Source organism: Python bivittatus, unplaced genomic scaffold (assembly GCF_059951505.1).
Source record: "Python bivittatus isolate LINGU-HERP-01145 unplaced genomic scaffold, Pbiv_v1 ctg000670_np1212, whole genome shotgun sequence".
Lineage (NCBI taxonomy): Eukaryota > Metazoa > Chordata > Lepidosauria > Squamata > Pythonidae > Python > Python bivittatus.
The window spans coordinates 12,948,556-12,966,041 of record NW_028277094.1 but is presented as its reverse complement, the minus strand read 5'-3'; the positions used below and the strand labels follow the sequence as shown (position 1 = coordinate 12,966,041).

At 57.4% G+C, this 17,486-nt stretch overlaps 3 protein-coding genes across 8 annotated transcripts; 1 reads left to right on the top strand and 2 right to left on the bottom strand.

The window, feature by feature from the left end:
- Positions 1-1,913: 1,913 nt before the first annotated feature.
- LOC112541289 (uncharacterized) lies at positions 1,914-5,780 on the top strand. Its single transcript, XM_025170080.2, has 3 exons — positions 1,914-3,631; positions 4,429-4,566; positions 5,289-5,780. Exons 1-3 carry the CDS (start codon positions 2,509-2,511, stop codon positions 5,447-5,449), a joined length of 1,422 nt encoding a protein of 473 aa, XP_025025848.2. The 5' UTR covers positions 1,914-2,508; the 3' UTR covers positions 5,450-5,780.
- A 473-nt stretch (positions 5,781-6,253) lies between these two features.
- Positions 6,254-10,918, bottom strand: RPS4X (ribosomal protein S4 X-linked). The gene is made up of 7 exons (XM_088151834.1): positions 10,821-10,918; positions 10,397-10,474; positions 9,376-9,556; positions 8,716-8,813; positions 7,844-8,015; positions 7,438-7,595; positions 6,254-6,430 (listed from the first exon to the last, which is right to left on the bottom strand). Exons 1-7 carry the CDS (start codon positions 10,821-10,823, stop codon positions 6,329-6,331), a joined length of 792 nt encoding a protein of 263 aa, XP_088007960.1. The 5' UTR covers positions 10,824-10,918; the 3' UTR covers positions 6,254-6,328.
- Positions 10,919-11,461: 543 nt separating this feature from the next.
- On the bottom strand, positions 11,462-16,950 carry HDAC8 (histone deacetylase 8). 6 transcript variants are annotated; one of them, XM_088151809.1, is made up of 11 exons: positions 16,557-16,950; positions 16,411-16,463; positions 16,186-16,316; positions 15,953-16,094; positions 15,612-15,669; positions 14,404-14,481; positions 14,026-14,134; positions 13,280-13,452; positions 12,713-12,807; positions 12,158-12,263; positions 11,462-11,821 (listed from the first exon to the last, which is right to left on the bottom strand). In XM_088151809.1, exons 1-11 carry the CDS (start codon positions 16,948-16,950, stop codon positions 11,661-11,663), a joined length of 1,500 nt encoding a protein of 499 aa, XP_088007935.1. In that variant the 3' UTR covers positions 11,462-11,660. The 6 variants fall into 6 exon arrangements, 5 of the variants coding, with proteins under 5 accessions (XP_088007935.1, XP_088007937.1, XP_088007939.1 ...); XM_088151811.1 differs by having other exon boundaries at positions 15,612-15,724; positions 16,557-16,775; XM_088151810.1 differs by having other exon boundaries at positions 11,684-11,871.
- Between the last annotated feature and the right edge of the window lie 536 nt (positions 16,951-17,486).

Genomic DNA, 17,486 nt, shown 5'->3' with positions numbered 1-17,486 from the left:
GGTTACTTTTTAACCAGATCGGTGTGAACAGTCCAATGGCCCCCTTGAAGACCACCAGAAGGCTGGCGATGCAGTGGGCAAGACGGCTCCGCGCAGGAAGCTGCAGGTTTCCATCTACTGTAGATGGACGTGGGTCTGGGGGGAGAACCTGTTTCTGGACTGCAGCCTCTCTCCAGGGAAGGCGAAATGGGGTCCCCCTCCGCCTCAGGACTGAGCCCCTTCCTGGAGGCCACGCAACTGGGTGCAGATACCGTGTCCCTGCTTTACGCTCCCGTCTCTAGGGAGGTGCAAAAGGTGCGCCATTGGCCTGCACCAGCATCCCTTTTATGGCTCCAAAGTCACCTCAGAACAGATGGGTCCTTCTTTGCACTTGGGGGGAGATAGGGGGCAGAAGGGCTGGGGAGCCCCGAGCCTTGCTGAGGCTAAAGGCATCCGTTTCACCCCTAAAACTCCAACAGCCCCGGACGTGCCATGCAAAGCTTCAGCCCCATGAGGGTGAAGGGACCAAGGGGCCTGAGGTCCTTCCATGCGAGTCAAGAGCTGCCCCGGACAGGCAGTCTGCCCACTTCTGCCCCACAGCGGATGCAGAGCCCTTCTCTTGCCCGCTTGCATGCTGCAGGGAAGAGCTAAGAGATGAGCCACTGGCCCTCCTGCGGCCTGTGCTGCATTGGAGGAGCAACTGCCCACATTTCAGCACTTGTGGGGAAGGGCCTGTGCCCCCTTTGGACACTCCAGGAAGGATTGTCTCCGCTTCTCAGGGGTGGTCCAGAGACCACCTGACTCCCTGACTTTTAATGGAAACCCTTTGGGCCAGAGGGTGCTCCGAACTGCCAAAACGGTTCCCCCCCAAGCCCCTTCCCCACGTATACTTGACATGACCAGCAGCTTCTTACCAGAGAGAGCTTGTTTGGCTGAAGGCGCAGCCTTGGTGCCCAGCACCCAAAACCCGGCACGGTCTCTCTCACAAAGGCATCAGCTCTGTTCATGCCAGATGGGTGTTCGATCAATCGATCCATCCATCCATCCATCCATCCATCCATCCATCCATCCATCCATCCATCCATCCATCCATCCATCCATCCAACCATCCATCCATCTTTCTCTCTCTCTCTCTCATCAGCCAAAGGCAGGTGGCTGGCTTGGGGGCCCTCGCCATCCCTGAAAAAGCTGCTCCGTTGCAGGTACTTCTGCAGGAGGTCTTGGAGCCCGAAGAGCAACAGAGCCCCTGCGCCAGCCCCAGCTGTGAAATAATCCCGCCGGCTCTGTCTTTCCACTGCCAAGCACTCTCTTGCTCAGGGAGAAGGCCGAGCCTTTTCTGAAGATGCCACTGAGCGCAGGAAATGGAGCTTCCCGCCAGCTTTCGGGGGCCTCCGGCCAGCTGGGAACTCTCCCAGCAGCTCAGCTACCTTCCTGAGTCTGCAGGCCAGGCTGGGAGTGAACAGAATGTACCCTGGCTCCTTGCGGGAAAAACCCCAGGGAGCACCCGAAACCCGCCCTGTTGGGCTGCAGCCCAGTTTGTAGGGAAAGAGTTCCCTCGTGTGGCGAGCAGACAGCGGCGCCCCTTTCCCCAAGATCCCAGCGCCCTGGCTCTGAGTGCAAGGCCAGGGTGGGGGGAGCCGCCTGCCACCGTGCCCGTGCAGGAGGCTCCCCTGGCCAGCAGGGCCATCATCCCTGGGGTAGCAGGGAATTGGCCCCGATCAGGAGGACGGGCGTTCCGCGTCATTCAGCGTGACCTTCCTGCCGGAAAGCTGCCGGAGGCTTCCCCCACCGCTGAGCTGAAGACTGTCTCCTCGGCCTTGTGCCACAAGAGGGCGGCAGTGGTGGCCCAAAGCCAGCTATCCCCATTCAGATTCCTGTCCTGCTTGGGCTCCTGGCTGCCTGGACAACAACGGGTGCCAAAGCCAAACACCCAACTTTGGCAGCAGAACGGCTGTGGAGACCCCACCTTCTTGATGAGGGCTGGGGAGGAGGTGATGCCCCCGTCAGGGGTGCGGCAGGGAAAAAGCTGCCGGGGTATGTCTGTGCCCTTTGGGGGATGCAGGGGAAGGCCGTGCCACGGCAGGCAGTTGCTCGACGCCTTTGACCCACAAACATGCCGCTTCCGCCCAGGGCCACTGGCATCCATCATCGACACATCAGAAGGGGCTTAACTTGCTCCGGGACTTGTGGGAAGGGAGTTGGGCTTGGCGGCTCCAGAGAAAGGTTCAGGAGGGCCGTGCTGGAGCCCTCCGCCCTCCCCCCACGGCCCCTTGACTTGGCCCCATCCCTGGCCTTTCAGCTGAGAGCAGCCGGAGGTGGCCGGTGTCATAGTCGTTCTTATGATGCGGTCTCCCCTGCCACTCCAGGGCCTGACTGCCCAGCCTTGCCCTTGGAGGCCAAGCCGGGCTGGTGGCTGAGCATCCCCTCCTCCTGGCCCCCCTCTCCCTCTGGCCATGGGCAAAGGGAGGGGTGTGCCAGCGGGGAGGCCGCTCCCTGTGGTAACGGGCAGAGGGGCCTCTTCCAGGCAGCATGGAGCAGTATGAGCCCATCTTCAGCATCGGCCAGGGCTCCAGCGCCGAAGTCTTCCTGATGAGGAACGCGAGGACAAAGCAGCTGTTTGCCGTGAAGAAGGTCAGGACGGTCCCTGGGAAGAGGCTGCGGAGCAAAGAGGCCATCCTGCGGGAAGTGGCCATCCTGCGGCAGCTCCAGCACCCCCACGTGGTCGCCTGCCACGACCACTTCTTGGACACTGAGGAGGCGCATGTTTTCATCGTGCAAGAGTATTGTGATGGGGGCTCCCTTGACCAGCACATCCGGAAAGGGGGGCCCTTCCCTGAGAGCGTCATCATGCAGTGGTTTGTGCAGCTGGCCATGGCGGTGCGATACATCCACACCCTGAAAATCTTGCACCGGGACATCAAAGCGTCCAACGTCTTCCTCACTCAGACGTGGATTCTCAAGCTGGGGGACTTTGGCATCTCAAAGGTGATGGACGGCACCCTGGAGCTGGCCAGCACCTTTGTGGGCACGCCCTACTACCTCAGCCCTGAGCTCTGCAGGGACCTGCCCTACAGCTCCAAGGCAGACATCTGGGCCCTGGGCTGCGTCCTTTTTGAGATGTGTGCCCTCCAGCCGCCCTTCCAAGCGTTCAGCCTGATCAGCTTGTTCCACAAGATTGTGAACTGCAGCCCCAGTCCCGTCCCTGCCTGCTACCCAGCCCCCCTGCATGGCTTGATCCAAACCATCTTGCAAAAGGACCCTGAAGCGCGGCCCAGCGCCAGCACCATCCTCGCCCTCCCGTACGTGCAGCAGCATCTCAGCCTTTACTTCCTCCACCGGGACCCTCGGCTTCCCTGCCAGCTGCAGCCGGAAACCTTTCCCGAACGAGAGGGGGTTAAGCGCCGTCTGTCCGAGGCAGTCCCAGACGGCGCCCTGGACTCCCCCAGCGGTGAAGCTGGGGCACCGGGCCCTGCCTGGCTTCCCTCTCTACAGCCGTGCTGGGACCTCGAGGACAGCCCGAGCGTCTGCAGCAGCAGCAGCGGCTCACAGTACTCGGCAGACTTTGAAGTCACAAGTGCTTCTTCCGTCAGCAGCAGCTCAGATGAAGATCTACCTGTCCACACCGATGCCACAGAGATGGCGACCGAATCTTGTAAGCCGATTTCATCAGACGCAAGCTCATGAGAGCTGCTCCCTTTTAACAAAATAACTTTAAAATAACCCTTTAACTGAGAGTGAGATGGGAGGCATATAAATTCATGAAATAACCAGGTGCTCAGATTCCTGACTTTGCCACCCTAGACTAACCCAGGTCTCCTCCTCCAACATCTAGTAAGGAGTGTGTGTGCACAAGCCAACGAGCAGGGCTTTGCTGCCTGCCCTCTGTTGCTGTGGGCCTGAAAGGCCATCATGTGGGGAAGATCCGTGGAGAACCTACTGTGAATTTGGCAGTTTAGCACTGCTGTCTGGAATAAACAGTGAGGCTAGAAAGCCCATCAGCCCCGGCCAGCATGCCCATAATGCGCGAGGCCAGTAGCTGCTCTTTGGCACCTTTGAGAAGGCGTTTCCTATCGAGCGGGCGGGCGAGCCCAGAGCCACGTGCCCGGGACATCCTCCTTCCCCTCCAGGCTCTGCAGATTCCTCGCCCCCGCCCCACGCCCTCTTGGGGCTTACCGGCCCACTCCATCACCCCCTCGATGCAGAGGGCAAGCGGCGGCCCTCCGTACCAGATCAAGCCTTCCCGCCAGAGGAGAGGGATGGGGTCAGGCTTCCAAGGAACTCGCGCGCACCTGTCTCACTTTGCTCTTTCAGCCCTGCAAGGCGGCAGGCCGGGCCTGAGTCTTGGGGAGAGCCAGCGTCCCAGGGCTGGAAATGAAGGACCTGCCCGGTATTGCAAGCTCAGCTTCCTGTGCTAAGGAACCCTAACCAGCTTCCCTTTCCTCCCCACAGCTTCTGAGGAAAACTGGGACCCCGGTGACTTTGAGGACTCAGAGGAGGCAGCCCTGGCAGAAGCAGTGGACAACCTTGAATGGGCCATGCAAGAGAACAGGTCCTCTCCAGCTCTCGGGAGCTCGCAGAAGCGCATCGGTAAGGCCGTTGCGTCCCACAGCTTCTGCGGCTCACGTCAGCTCCGCTCGCGTGGCCTGCCCAGGGGAGGCCTCTGAGAAGCTGCGCCCCTGCTGGCAATTGGGACACTCCAGCTCCCCTTGGCAACAGCATGGAAGCGCCTTGCTGTTTCTTCTGGGGCACGCTTGGACTTCTTAGTCCAGCCTGCAACTGCGGGGGACTCTCACCAAGGACTAACCGGATCTGACTCAGATTAACTGTTCAGTATCAGCCAAGGTCAGCGAGTGCCAGACCACCAGCTAGCATGCCACATTTTGGCTTAGCTTGCCGGGATTCATTTACAAGACCCCCAGATCTGGGCTGCAAGAGCCACTGGATGGCACTTTGCTGCAAAACTCAGACGTCCAGTCGCCCAAGAGAACCTTATTTGTCCCCACTATTTGTTGTTACTGTCACAATCTTTTTCAGCTCCTTTCCTCAATTTGGCCTTCTGCTTCAAACTATTCCATCCTTCTCTGGTCCAGGTCGCCACTGCTTGCTTCAACATGTCCTACTTTTCCACAGGCTTCTCTAGGGAACACTGAAACTCACACGCTGGTGCTCTTCTGATCCAGATGCGCACACACATAACAGATGGCCACAGGGAAGCGTTTGGTCCCACCCATCCCTGTGAGGCTTCAGGTAGGGCACTTAACCGCCCATCACAAATCAAGAATGTAACACTAATTATGCTGCTGTTTCAGGTGACTTTGGTGGAAGCGACTCCAGCAGTTTCACCTCCAAGGACTCGGAGCACCTATCATGTTCAGAAGACTCTGAGCACGCAGAGGTTTGCCACTTGCTGCAACAACTGAACCTGAAACATGGTGAGGGGAACGCCAGATGCAACCCAAAGCGAATGTAAGGGGCTGTGGCTGGCCCTGCTAACCCTGGAAATCAGTTAAAGCGGGATATTCTGGCCAGCCTGCCCAAGCAATCCTCTGCAGCCCCCAAGGTCTCAGTGAGAAGAGGCCTTCGCAACGCAGAACAAGTCCCTTACCTATTCTCACAAAGCGCTAGGGCTGGGACCAGATTCAAATCCTTGTGCAGCCTGAACCAAGATCCTTTTTGTAAAGAGATTTTATAAAGAACCTGCCTCACCAGACTGCCACAAAGAGCTGACCCAGTAAATGTGTAAGACTTGCTAAGGATAAAATCACTGTGACCCACTGCAATCTTCTTTAGTAAGTGCCTCCTTTTCCTCCTCCTCCAGTGATTTTGAAATATTCCCATCACACACATACCAACACACGTTCATAAAAGCTACAGACCTAGCCTCCTCACGTGTCCGGCTGTTTCTTTCATGAAGGTGAAAAACAGATTAAAAAGGCCAGGTCGGTTACAAGGCCCTATTGATGATTGCTTACAGTCCTCTCCTTCTTGTGGGTGCAGGGAACAAAAAGTCCGCCTAGAAGACGGGGTACCTCCCACCTATAGCCAGAAACATTTGACTGCAAACTCGCCTCTGCCAGAATTGGCCACTAACTACTCCAAGAGAAACTGACTCACCCTCAGTGGGACAGCAGAAGGCATAGCTGGTGTTCAAGCAGCCCTGGGGACTTAAGCCTCGGGAAATACCCTTCCCCCCCAGCCATGCCACATTCTCCACCACAGAAAACACGAGTGCTTTAGGAGGGCCAAGGCCAGACATGGTAAGAAAAGCCCAGAGTGAAGTTTGTAAAAGGTTTTATTTATGAAACCGGAAATCATTCTGGATTGGGCTTTGCACTAGCACGTTGGGGGCTCAACCACTGCTCTGTTTAGCTGCTAGCCTCTTGTCTCTCTCTTCAGCAATAGTGAGACGGATTCCCTTTCCACGAGGCAGGGAGATCCACGGCTTGTTACCCTGAAGTAGTAAAGGGAGACACATTAGGGGAATATACACTGCTCTGCCATTGCTGGAAACACCAGAACCAAAACATCCAATTTTTCTTCCAGACCATACTGATCTGGCTGCTCTAGAGGTGGTCAGCAGTTTTCCAGAAGCAGCTTTTGGCCCAGAAATTGATGGTATTCTAGATATTCCAGAACTCCACGAACTGCTTCCGGTTCTGCAAGATTTATCTCTGGAACCCTATTGGACCACCCCCAGAATGGCCAAATCAGCACAGTTCAGAAGAAAAATTGAGTATTTCAGCGGTCCCCAGAATGGTAATGGTAATCAACGTAGTTAATTGCGAGGTTCTGACAGATAAGCTTTGTGCATCCTTAACAAACAAGTAGAATCTGAATTCGGGGGATCCAATCTAACAGATCAAGAAAGCAAATTATTGATAGTTACTCAATTTACAGGGAGACTTTTATAGTGTTAAGAAGGAAGTCCATGTTAGGACAACGTTGCAAGAAAATCAAATTGACAACTCTCGCCAGATGGACTGAAACTAATTCAAGGTCTGGCCCTAGGAAGAAGTTATATGCCTAATCACGTTTGTCGTTAGCGCTCCCATCTGTGAAAACCCATGCCCCAATAATTTTTTTTTTAAATGCAGTTCTCTTTTTTACTGCAGAAAGCTTCAAGCAATCTTTCCTCAAGGTATTCAGGATACTGAGGCTTCCATTTCCAATGCTACACTGTATAATTTTACGATTTCTGAACTCTGTTTTATTAAGAGTTCAATAAAGTAAGGAACGTATCCCTTTGCACAACTTCCCTCTTGGCAAGCAGACACCTAAAGCACAGCTGCTCACCGAGGGTACGAGGATGGCAGATTCGTGCCCTCCCCCACAAGTCAGGATGGCTGATAACAGCTCTTCTTGGAATGTGCCACTGCTGATCAGCAGCCCGTGGGGGGGGTGACAGAATGGCCCTTCAGCTCCCCACCATGCGCAGCCACACTGCTGCCAGTGGCTTACCTTGCCAATCACAAAGATGTTAGACAGTCTGGTGGCAAAGCTATTGCCGTTGGCATCCTTAACGTGAACCACATCAAATGAGCCAGGATGCCTCTCCCGGTTGGTGATCACACCAATACGACCCAAGTTAGCCCCTCCGGTCACCATGCACAAGTTGCCTGCAGAGGGAAACGAAGGAGTAAGAGGCTGCACAGAGTTGTCCCAGTTCCCTAATCAAAGGCCAGCCCTCAGCCCCAGCACGGCTTTCAGGAACACAGCCCCCGTTCTGCTAAAGCTGCTTTTTGCTCTAAAGAACAGATGCTTCACTCCCCATGGCAGACATTTCAAGACATAAATTACAATCCCTGAAAACAGATCCTCAGGGGATAGTCTGACCGCCCCGCTCTTAAGTCACTTAACAACAAACCTGTGTCAAACTTGATGAAATCTGTAATCTTGCCTGTCTCCAAATCAATCTGGATAGTGTCGTTCACTTTGATGAGGGGATCTGGGTACCGGATTGTTCGGGCATCATGAGTGACAAGGTGGGGGATTCCTTTGGTGCCCACAAAGATCTTTCTAACCTTACACAGCTTGTACTGGGAAGACAAACAACAGAGAGAATTATTTGAGCCAGGAATCCTTCATGAGGCTAGGCTTCTGGCATTACTACGCAGCTAAAGGACAGCTGACAGTCTTCCCCTACTGTTGACTTGGTGGCCACGAAGTAGACCTGCTGCTTATCTTATGGTCCTAGAGCAGGGGAGGTGACCTGGAGCCACCAGATGTTTGACCACTTTCCCCTGCCTTTGGGCTTGGGAGCAGGGCCAAGTAACAAGGTTTCCATCAGATCTGACTGTACTATCACAAACCCCCAAATTACATCAGCTGGGAAGAACCACAACAGACCTCAGCATCACCCAAGATCTGAGGCCTACCCTGAAAAAAACATTTCTGAAGACAGGGTATGTCCTGGGATCTTCAGGGAAAAGGAGCACCCCAGATCCCCTCAGCATTCAGAGCAAAAAACTGTCAAGATGCATTCCAGGAAATGCATGAAGGAATTTCCCCCACCCATCTGATCCCCAGAGATTTCAGAGCCCAGTTTTAGTCACCGCCTTCAGGCATCCAAAAGCAGGTCTTAAATAAGGCAACAACAGTCTATTCAGCCTGGCAGAAGGCAACAGACCAAACAAACAAACGTTCAGACACAACAGCGTTCCAGTTTCAGAGCCCGTTTGTCCTGATCATCTTTTACTGAGTTTCATGGTCAAAGAACGTCATTGGCAGCAAGCTTACCTTTGCCTCTTCTGGTGTGATGCGGTGAACAGCAAAGCGTCCCTTGGTATCGTACACGAGGCGGAAGTGCTCACCTGTTTTCTCAATGCTGATCACATCTGAGAAGAAGAATGCACCAGTCAGGGAATCAGCCAAAAACAGATGTTGTGAGGCACTTCCCTAGCTTCAGAAAGAAAGGAAACCACACACACGGCTTTGGTACCGCGTGACTTTGCCTTTCGAGGCATGCTACGTTTGACTCTCCTGAGATCTGAAGAGTGAAACCTAGCACGCCTGAAAGACAAAAGGGCTTATGGGAAACTTTCCAGAGAAAGAGCCCGAAGCAAGGTAGGGGCCATCTGGGAAAATTGGAAGCAGTGAAGGCAACTCCATAACTGAGCTGGGGTGGGTCAGTTCCGATAACCACGTTCCCAGAAACCAGCCTGGTGTTTACAGAAGTTGAGATCCAACAACTGAGGATATCCAGGCTGGGAAAGTGGGGCTCAGACTAAATGACTGAGCCCACCACCCCCAGCCTGGGGGTAGGGCATTTTATTAGAATTAATACTGCAAAATTATATTCCCTAGATGGGCAGAAATCTTAAGGAAGTAACAAAGGTTATTTCTCCCTCTTCCAATCTATAGGTTCCCCTCCAAACTTGCCCACGAATGTTCACTAACCCATGAAGCCAGCCGGGTAAGTAATGTCTGTGCGGACTTTGCCGTCGATCTTGATAAACCGCTGCATGCAGATTTTCTTCACCTCGTCGCCAGTCAGGGCGTATTTAAGCCTATTCCTGAGAAAGATGATAAGCGGGAGACATTCCCTCAGTTTGTGGGGTCCTGTCGATGGACGGGGTGCCTGTAAATCCAAAGACAGTGGAAGTCACACACGAGCCACGATATTTCAGCACGGCCACTTTGAGAAAGCAGGGATGACGTAAAGCTGGAATGAACCGACAATTTACGTAGTTCAATCATAGCCTGACTTTTACCCCAAGATGTCCGAGACAATGTTCATCCGTGGATCTGCCTGCACTGCTCGACATTTTATCCCCTTGCCCAGGAGACGCGCACGAGGCTGAGCGTGCAGGGCTGGGCCAACATCGTTCAGTTCACTTCCCCACCGGACTGGAACCCAGTGGCGGGCACTCCTACGCCTAGCCCGTACTGGCTCTCCCGCTTAAGACCAGAGGACGGCGGTCGAGGCTTCGGGCGTCAAAGCATTCAGACGCCTGCGGTCCCACCAGGCCCTTCCGAGCCGGGCTTCTCCGTCCCACCAGCAACTGCGCATCTACAACCGCTCTGCCCGGTCCGTTTCCACCCCTAAAGAAAACCGCAACACGCCACGGCTCCTTCTGTCCGCTGGCGTGTTCTATGAACTGGGGGGAGGGGGGGGCTGCTGCACTCTGACACAAAAAACGACGGAGATCCGCAGGCCCCCCTCCTTCAGCGCGCGGGAAAGGGATCAAGGCGGGGATGCTCGCAAGAGCAACCGCGGAGAGCCCTCGGTGAGAAGAACCAAACGCTACGGAGGCAGATTTCCGCCGCGCCCCTGCGCCGTTTTCACGGGAACGCGCCAGAGCCGCGGCTTCGAGGAGGCTGCCCGTCACGAGCGCTCCTTCGCGGCTCCCCTCCCGGCGCTCCGAACGCGTCCGCGCGCGGCGACCCCACCCGAGGACCCCCCAAAGGGCGAACTTACAAAAACCCCCGTCAGCTTGTCCAGCATCCAGTGCTTCGGCGCCGCCACGCGCTTCAGGTGCTTCTTGGGTCCGCGAGCCTGCGAGAAGCGCGCAAAGAAGCGGTTACGGACGCGAGCCCGGGGGGGCAGCGCGGCCCCTCCAGGCCGCCCAGGGCCGCGGAGCGAGGCCGGGGCCAGACGGAGCTGCGGCGGCCCAGCCCGGCCTCCTCGCCCGGCTCGCTTCCCCGGCCGGCCTTCATGGGGGCCGGGGGGCCTTCAACGGGGTCCCGCCCCCAAAGGGCGGGGCGCTCGCTGCGAAACGGCGGCCGCGCGGGGCCCAGCCAGGCGGCCGGCCCTCCTGCCGCCAGCGGGGGCGCCTCGCCGAGAGCAGGCCGACGGATGGCGAGGGATTCCGGGAGACGCGAGCCAAGCGCCGCGTACTCACCATGGCTGCACTCCTGCGAGAAAGGGCCGCCGCTCCCCCCCGGCCGGATATCCGGGCTGAGGTACGGCGGCTTCGCGCGCCCAAAAAGCCTCAAGGGAGCGACAGCGAGCAGCGCCCCCAGGCGGCCGGCGGCGCGTTCTGAGACCCGACGTCCGCGTCGCGAAGGGCTGCGGAGGAGGCGGGCCTGCGGCTGCCGCCGCTCCCTTCCGCGCCTCCCCGCCCCGTTTGTGCCCCGCGCGACCCCGATGCTCCGCGGGAGAGGGTCGTCGCTTCGCGGGCGCCTCCGGTGGGCCTGTCCGGGAACTCCCACCCACGGCGTCTCCCGCCTGGGCCGTTCTGCTGGGAAAGGGCTACTGCTGGCTGCGGAGCCAAAGGGCCCCTGGGTGGCCTGGGGCCTGGAGCGCTGGCAGCACTTGAGGACGCTTCACTGGCACACGGAGAAGCCAGGCGAACGAACGCCCGTTGGGTCGAATTTTGTAGAACCGCCGGGGGGGGCATTTCCTCCCCTCGCTAAGGTTTGAATGCAGCGGCCCCTTCGGTCAAGCGGAACCTCGAGGGTCACGCCCCAGTGGCCCTTGCTGCCCCAAGATGGAAAAGGCTACGGAGAGTTCTTAGTCCAAGGACCACGCAGCAGGCCAAGAGGCGAATAAATCCAGTTTTTTATTTCAAGGCAAACAGTTGTAAAAAAAAAAGAAAAGGAAGGGGGCTTCATCTTGCTGTGGCACTGCCGGTCCAAGAGGCAGAGGGCACAGGGCCTTCCATCCTTCCAGAATGAGCTGCCTCCGCAAGGGAAATAAGCAGCTGGAAATCCAGGCTAGGCGAAAATGTCTTCCTTTCAGCCTAACACCCCCTGCTGCTCCAAGGCGTGCATGCGACACGAGGACCACAACCTGGCTGCCTGGGGGACTCCTGATGCCCCCACCGGAGTTTCCGGGCAGTTTCTCTGCAGACTCTTTGGCAGCTGCTCCCTCTTTTTTTTGGTGGTCTCAGGTCCAGTGGCTCTAGGGAAAGGAGACTTCTCATCTCAGCTATATCACGTGCTTCAGATGCCCTGCAAACAGAGGAACACCTCAAAGCCCGTCTCCTCCTGGAGCCCTTGGGTCCCTGCCCCCAGATCAGGCTCCAAACCGGAAGGAGACTTGAGTGTTCCCAAGGTCCCCAGACCCTCCCACCACAGCTTCTGCTCCTCTTTCTGAAGGAAGAGATCCCCTCCAGTTCACACACTGGGAAGACTCGGCCCGCGTGGACCTTGTGCAAGTGCCCACGTGGGAGACGTAGCCCAGCCAGCCCTACTCAAAAGGAAGGCAGCGTCAGGGCTTGCCTCGCAGAGGACTCACCTTTCACGGAGTTGAGGACCTCCTGGATACGCTGAGGCTCATTACGGTCTGGCCTGCAGCTTGGAGTGATTTCCAGCACATAGTCAGGGCCATATTCCGTGAAGAACTGCCCGGGAGAGGAGAAGCTGTTGGTCAGGCTGGAGAGAAAAGCTGCCAGGGCACCCTGGCACCCCAATCCCCCTCCTGCGTCCTATCAAGCTTCAGCATTTCTCCACAAGGAGAGGAAGGCCTCGTCTCAGGAGCCAGCGTAGCATGGGCTGTGCATCTCTTGCAGCCCCAGGCTGGCCTCCTGCATTTCTGTCTGGGCCAAGAGTAGCACCGCCCTTGGAGCAGCTTGCTAGTGGCCCTGCTCCAGTCCACGTTCCTTCAAGCTTACATCAAGGAAATGCAATTAACGTGTGTATTCCACGTGTCTTTAACCATTCTCAGTCACCCTAGGCTAAATAAATCAGAAGCTGTTTTTACAGGGAGCCCACACAGCATGCTCAGGGCCTGGGGCCCGACTAAGGACGGCCCTTTTCCTGTGCTTGGAGCAGGGAAGGACCTGAGCCTTACCTCATGATCTGGAATTTCAGAGTGTAGCGTTTTCCCCAGAATGACAGCAGTCAGGTATGTCCAGCAGCGGGCGGTGTTAGCAAGGTGATAGCCTCCTATCTCCAGGAGGGAACGATGCACACAGAGTAAGGAAGAGGGCAGAGGGAAAAGAAAGAAGTGAAAAGCACTTTTGCCCCACCACGCCCCTTTCCAGCCCCAGTTAGCACGATGCATCTTGCACCTGCAGAACCTGATCGGCTCAGTGAAACAAAGCAGCAGACTTGCAGAATTGATTTAAGCCATTTTGCTGACCCAGTAAGAAAAACTGTAAAAGAAACAGCAAGTGGCTACTGAGGCCATTTCATTTTTAACTCTGATGCAATCTTAAGAATTTGACTTCATTTTAAAAAATCAAGTTTCCAACTAGCACCAAGACAAAACGCCCTCCGCTATGAGCTTTAAAGATTAAGAACTAGTCCTTTGTGGGGCTTAGAAACCGACTGCAATCAGTACAGCAACACAAGGGGCCCTGTCCTAGAACACAATCTACGTTTCCCTGATGCCGCGCTTGCATCCTCACTCGCTTACCTCCTCCCAGGACGAGGGTCGGCAGCTGCCACTGCAGAACATATTTCAGGCACTTGCCAATCCCCTCCGGGGTCAGGTTGAACGAACACATGGGGTCACCCGCAATTGTATCTGCTCCCAACTGCAGGACAACGGCTTCGGGGCGGAAGGCTGCATATACTTCCTTCAACACCCTGTAGAACAGTACAGGAAGGAAGAGGGAAGCCACCTGGACCAGTCTGCCCCCTGCTGAGTGTTTGCCATTCCCACCTCCCGACTCCTCCAAGTGTCCTTTGCTCCATTCAGCGGAAGACCCCTGCGGGGAGATGAAGGCAGGGGGCAGGCAGAGATTCTAGAAAAACTACAGCTCTGGGATACCTTTGTCACCCCAGGAAGAAAGTCCTGATGGAACTGCATTAAAGATGCAATGAATTCCAAGGGCCAAAAAAGCCAAGTGGTGGGAAAGGCAAAGGCTGCCAAGACCATTTTAAAAGGGGATGAGACAAAATCCCTGGCAGAAAGGCCACCGATGTATCCTGATTCTGAGTGATCTGTGTGACCGTCCAGGAACCAGAAGCAGGCCGCCTCAGAAGGGTCGAGCAAGCAAAGCTTCTCCCACCAGCTTTGATTCCAGGGGCACAGAAGGCCCGATTCAGCCTCTCGGCTCTTCTGTAATACAGGTGAGGGAACCCTTGGCAGAAAAAGTCCTTCCTTCTGAAGGAGGTGCAGCCCGCTTTGCAGACAGGCCTGAACAAGCAGATGCTTACGCCTCACAGATCTGATAGTATCTCTCATTCTGGATGCCATCCTGAAGGGGCACGTTGACGCTGTAATAGCGCCCCTTCCCCAAGCCCACATCCGTCACATCTCCTGTTCCTGAGCAGGTGCAAAAAGCTCAGATTAGTGCACGTGTACAAATCCAAGGGTGGGTCACAAAGGGGGCCTACAATTTAGCCTTCAATGCCAGAAGGGAGAGGAGAGCCCAGTGGGAGAAAGAAGGAATTCTTCCCTTCCAATAAATTGCAGCCACCAGCAAGTGGAGAAGGATGGGAGAGGAAGGGGCTCCGAAGCTCAGCTGCATTTTATTTTCCATAAAGAAGTAGAGCGAGAGAGGCGGAATCCAATTTGGTAAACAGATCACTTGCCTGGGAAAAATCCAGGTGCAAACTTGTGCAGAGACACTGTCATGACTTTTGAGGTGAAGCTGAAAGCGTCTTCTACTCCTGCACAGAACAACAAAGAGAGGCGCTTGTTTGTAGTGTAGCCAGGGCCGATCTCATCCTGGTGCTCTCACCACCCAGTATCAGGCACTGCATGCAGCATTCTTGTACCGTAACTTTTAGAGGTAGTCCTCAGTTAATGACAGCAATTGGGACCAGAATTGCTGTCACTAAACGACATGGTTGTAAAGCACGATGTCACGTGACTGCACCGCTTAACATCAGCAATTCCAATCCCAATTGCAACCGTTAAGCAAATCACCATGGGTCATTAAGAGAGAACATCATGTAGTCACCATTTGTAACCTCTTGCCATCTTCCCTATTGACTTTGCTTGTCAAAAGCTGGCAAAGGAGGTCACAAATGGCAACCACATGACTGCACTGACACTGCAACAGCCGTCGCAAGTTTGAACAGTCACTGAATGAGTGGTCATTAACCAAGGACCACCTGTAGTGTTATAGCAGAATGTGGGAAGGCCCAGTTTCCTAGAGAGGCATATTAAAGGGACAACTGGAGGAAGGGACACAGGGCCGAAGTAACAGAAAAAGTCCAGACAGAGGCACAAGAAGAGGATTGAGGTAAAATCAGTCAGACCTGCCCCATCCCTGCCTGGAAAACAATGCAACTTCTCTAGGAACTGGAAGCCACAGGATGCGATCTTCTTTCGTAGACCCATAGAAGTGAAAGGTTGGAAGGCATACTGGAGAACATCCAGTCCAGCACCTTGCCCGGTAACAAATCTACTTGTACAGCATCCTCAACAGATGGCCATCTGGCCTCTGTTCGCCTTCTGAAGCAGCCTCTTCTATTGATGGACAGCTTTCCCATTCAGAATTTCCTCCTGATATCCAGACAAGATTCGCTTCCTTGTCATTTGAGGCCACTATTTTGACTTCCAGAACCCCTCAGAACAGCTCTGCCCCTTCAGCCCAGATGGGGAGCCTATCTCCCCTTAGCCTTCTCTTCTGGAGACTAAGCGCACCCAGCACTTCCTACTGCTCTTCCCCAGCGTTGCCTTCCAGGCCCTTTAGCATCCTGCTTGCTCTCCTCTGGCCCCGCTCTGTTTTCTGTGGGAAACTGCTTAATACCGCAGCCATTATCTCAAACAGGAATGGTGGAGAGATCCTCACCGTCCCCGTGATGTAAGTCTAGGTCAACGTAGAGGACGCGGTCAAATGTCCGGCGCAGCTGTAAGATCCCCAAGACCACGTCGTTCAGGTAACAGAAGCCAGAAGCTTCGTCTCTGGGGAGAAAGGTTGGGGGTCCGCGAGGCTTCCCGAGCGCAAGGAAACCCGCCCTATCGCCGAAGCTGCTCTCTAGCTGCCTCCTGCCCCGTTTCCGACCGAGAGAAAGCCGCGGCCGGAGGGGGCCTCGCCCAGCAGGGACAACGCAGCCCGGCTGGGCAGGGAGCGGCCGTTCCGACCCCCGCCGTTCCCCCCGGCCCCGAGCCCCCCCGGCCCCGGCCCCGTACTTCCTCGCGTGGTGCCAGCCGCCGGGCCAGTTGATCGCCACCTTGCACTGGCTCTCGGCCAGACACCGCGCCGCCGTGAGGGTGGCGCCGCCGACCGCGGCCGCGTACTCGAAGACGCCCTCGCTGGCCGGACAGTCGTAGCCTGCGGGAGAGGAGCGGGGCCGGGCGGGGGTCAGCGGGCGGGGGGCGCGGCCCCCGCCCGCCTGCCGCCGCCGCCGGCCCCTGCTGCTCACCGAGCCCGAACTCCGCGGAGTCGGGGTGGTCCTCGTCGCCCTCCTCGCTGACCTGCCGCAGGTGCTGCAGGTAGGCATCGGTGTGGAAGGCCGCCATCTCCTCCATGGACGCGGCGCGCGGCTGGACGACCCTAGAAAGGCCAGGCTCAGGTGCGGGACCGCGGCCGCGCCCCGCCCCGCCCCCCCGTCCGGGAGCCCGCCGCGGCCGCTCGCCCGCCCGCCTACCTCATGTGCGGCAGCAGCGAGTAGGCCTCCACCAGCGCGTGCACCATGCTGGCCTGCAGGGAAAGAGACGGGCGCCTTTGAGCCCCCCGCCCCGCCCCGCTCCCCACCGGCCCGCCCGTCCGCCCGCCCACCAGACAGCCACGCACCCGCCGCGGGACCTTGCACAGGGCGTCGCACCGCGCCACGTACTCGGCGCCGTACACGTAGACCGGCGGCGGCGGCGGCGGCGGCGGCGACCCGGCCATGGGCTCCCCGGAGCGAGCGAGCGGGCCCGCGGCTTCCGGGCCACGTGCGCCCTCCGGGGCGGGCTTCCTGCCGCGGGGCGCGCCGGGAAATGAAGTCCTCGCTCGCCGCGGCCCCGCCCGGAGGCGCCTCTCGGGATCTCCGGAGCGGCCCGCCCCCCGCGCCCGGTCTCGGCTGCGCGTTGCGGCCGGAGGCGCCCCCCCGCGAGCCACCCGTGCCGCGCAAGAACCACGCCGAGAGCCTGTCGTCGCTCAGCCGCCGTGCTTTATTCCCGGACGCGCAGCGCAAGCCCGGCATCCCTCGCGCGCGGGACCCCCGGGCGCCCCCCACGAGGACAGCCAAGGCCGCGCTGGAGGAGGACCCCTCTGCCCGCCGCCCCCGGGCCGCAGAACCAGGGAGGCGCCGGCCCCGCGAAGGCGGCGTTTTTGGCGGAAAAGACCCTCCCCCTCCCCTCCCCAAGCACCGAGTGGCCTCCCTTCCCTTCCACTCTCGGGAAGGAGCGTTGCCCCGCCAAGGCAGCAGTGGTTGACGGGCCCGTCCCCTCCAGTCTCCCCGCTGGGAGCGCCCGCTAAGAAGCGCCCCTCCCTCAAAGGAGGGCTCTGCCAAGAACCTCTGGCTCCGAGGAAGGCGAGTCCTCCGGCCCCCCGCGCTCTGCCGCTGCGGCAAAGCGACATCTCGGCTTCGTCCTCGGGCGTGTGAGGGAGGGGGGAGGGGGGAGGGGGGAGGGACCCCCTCCGGATGAGGAGGGTCGCCCAGACACCTCCGCCCCCCGCCTTGCTCTGCAGTCCTTGAAAACGGCTGGCTGCGCTGCCGGCTTCCAGGGCGCGGAGCCG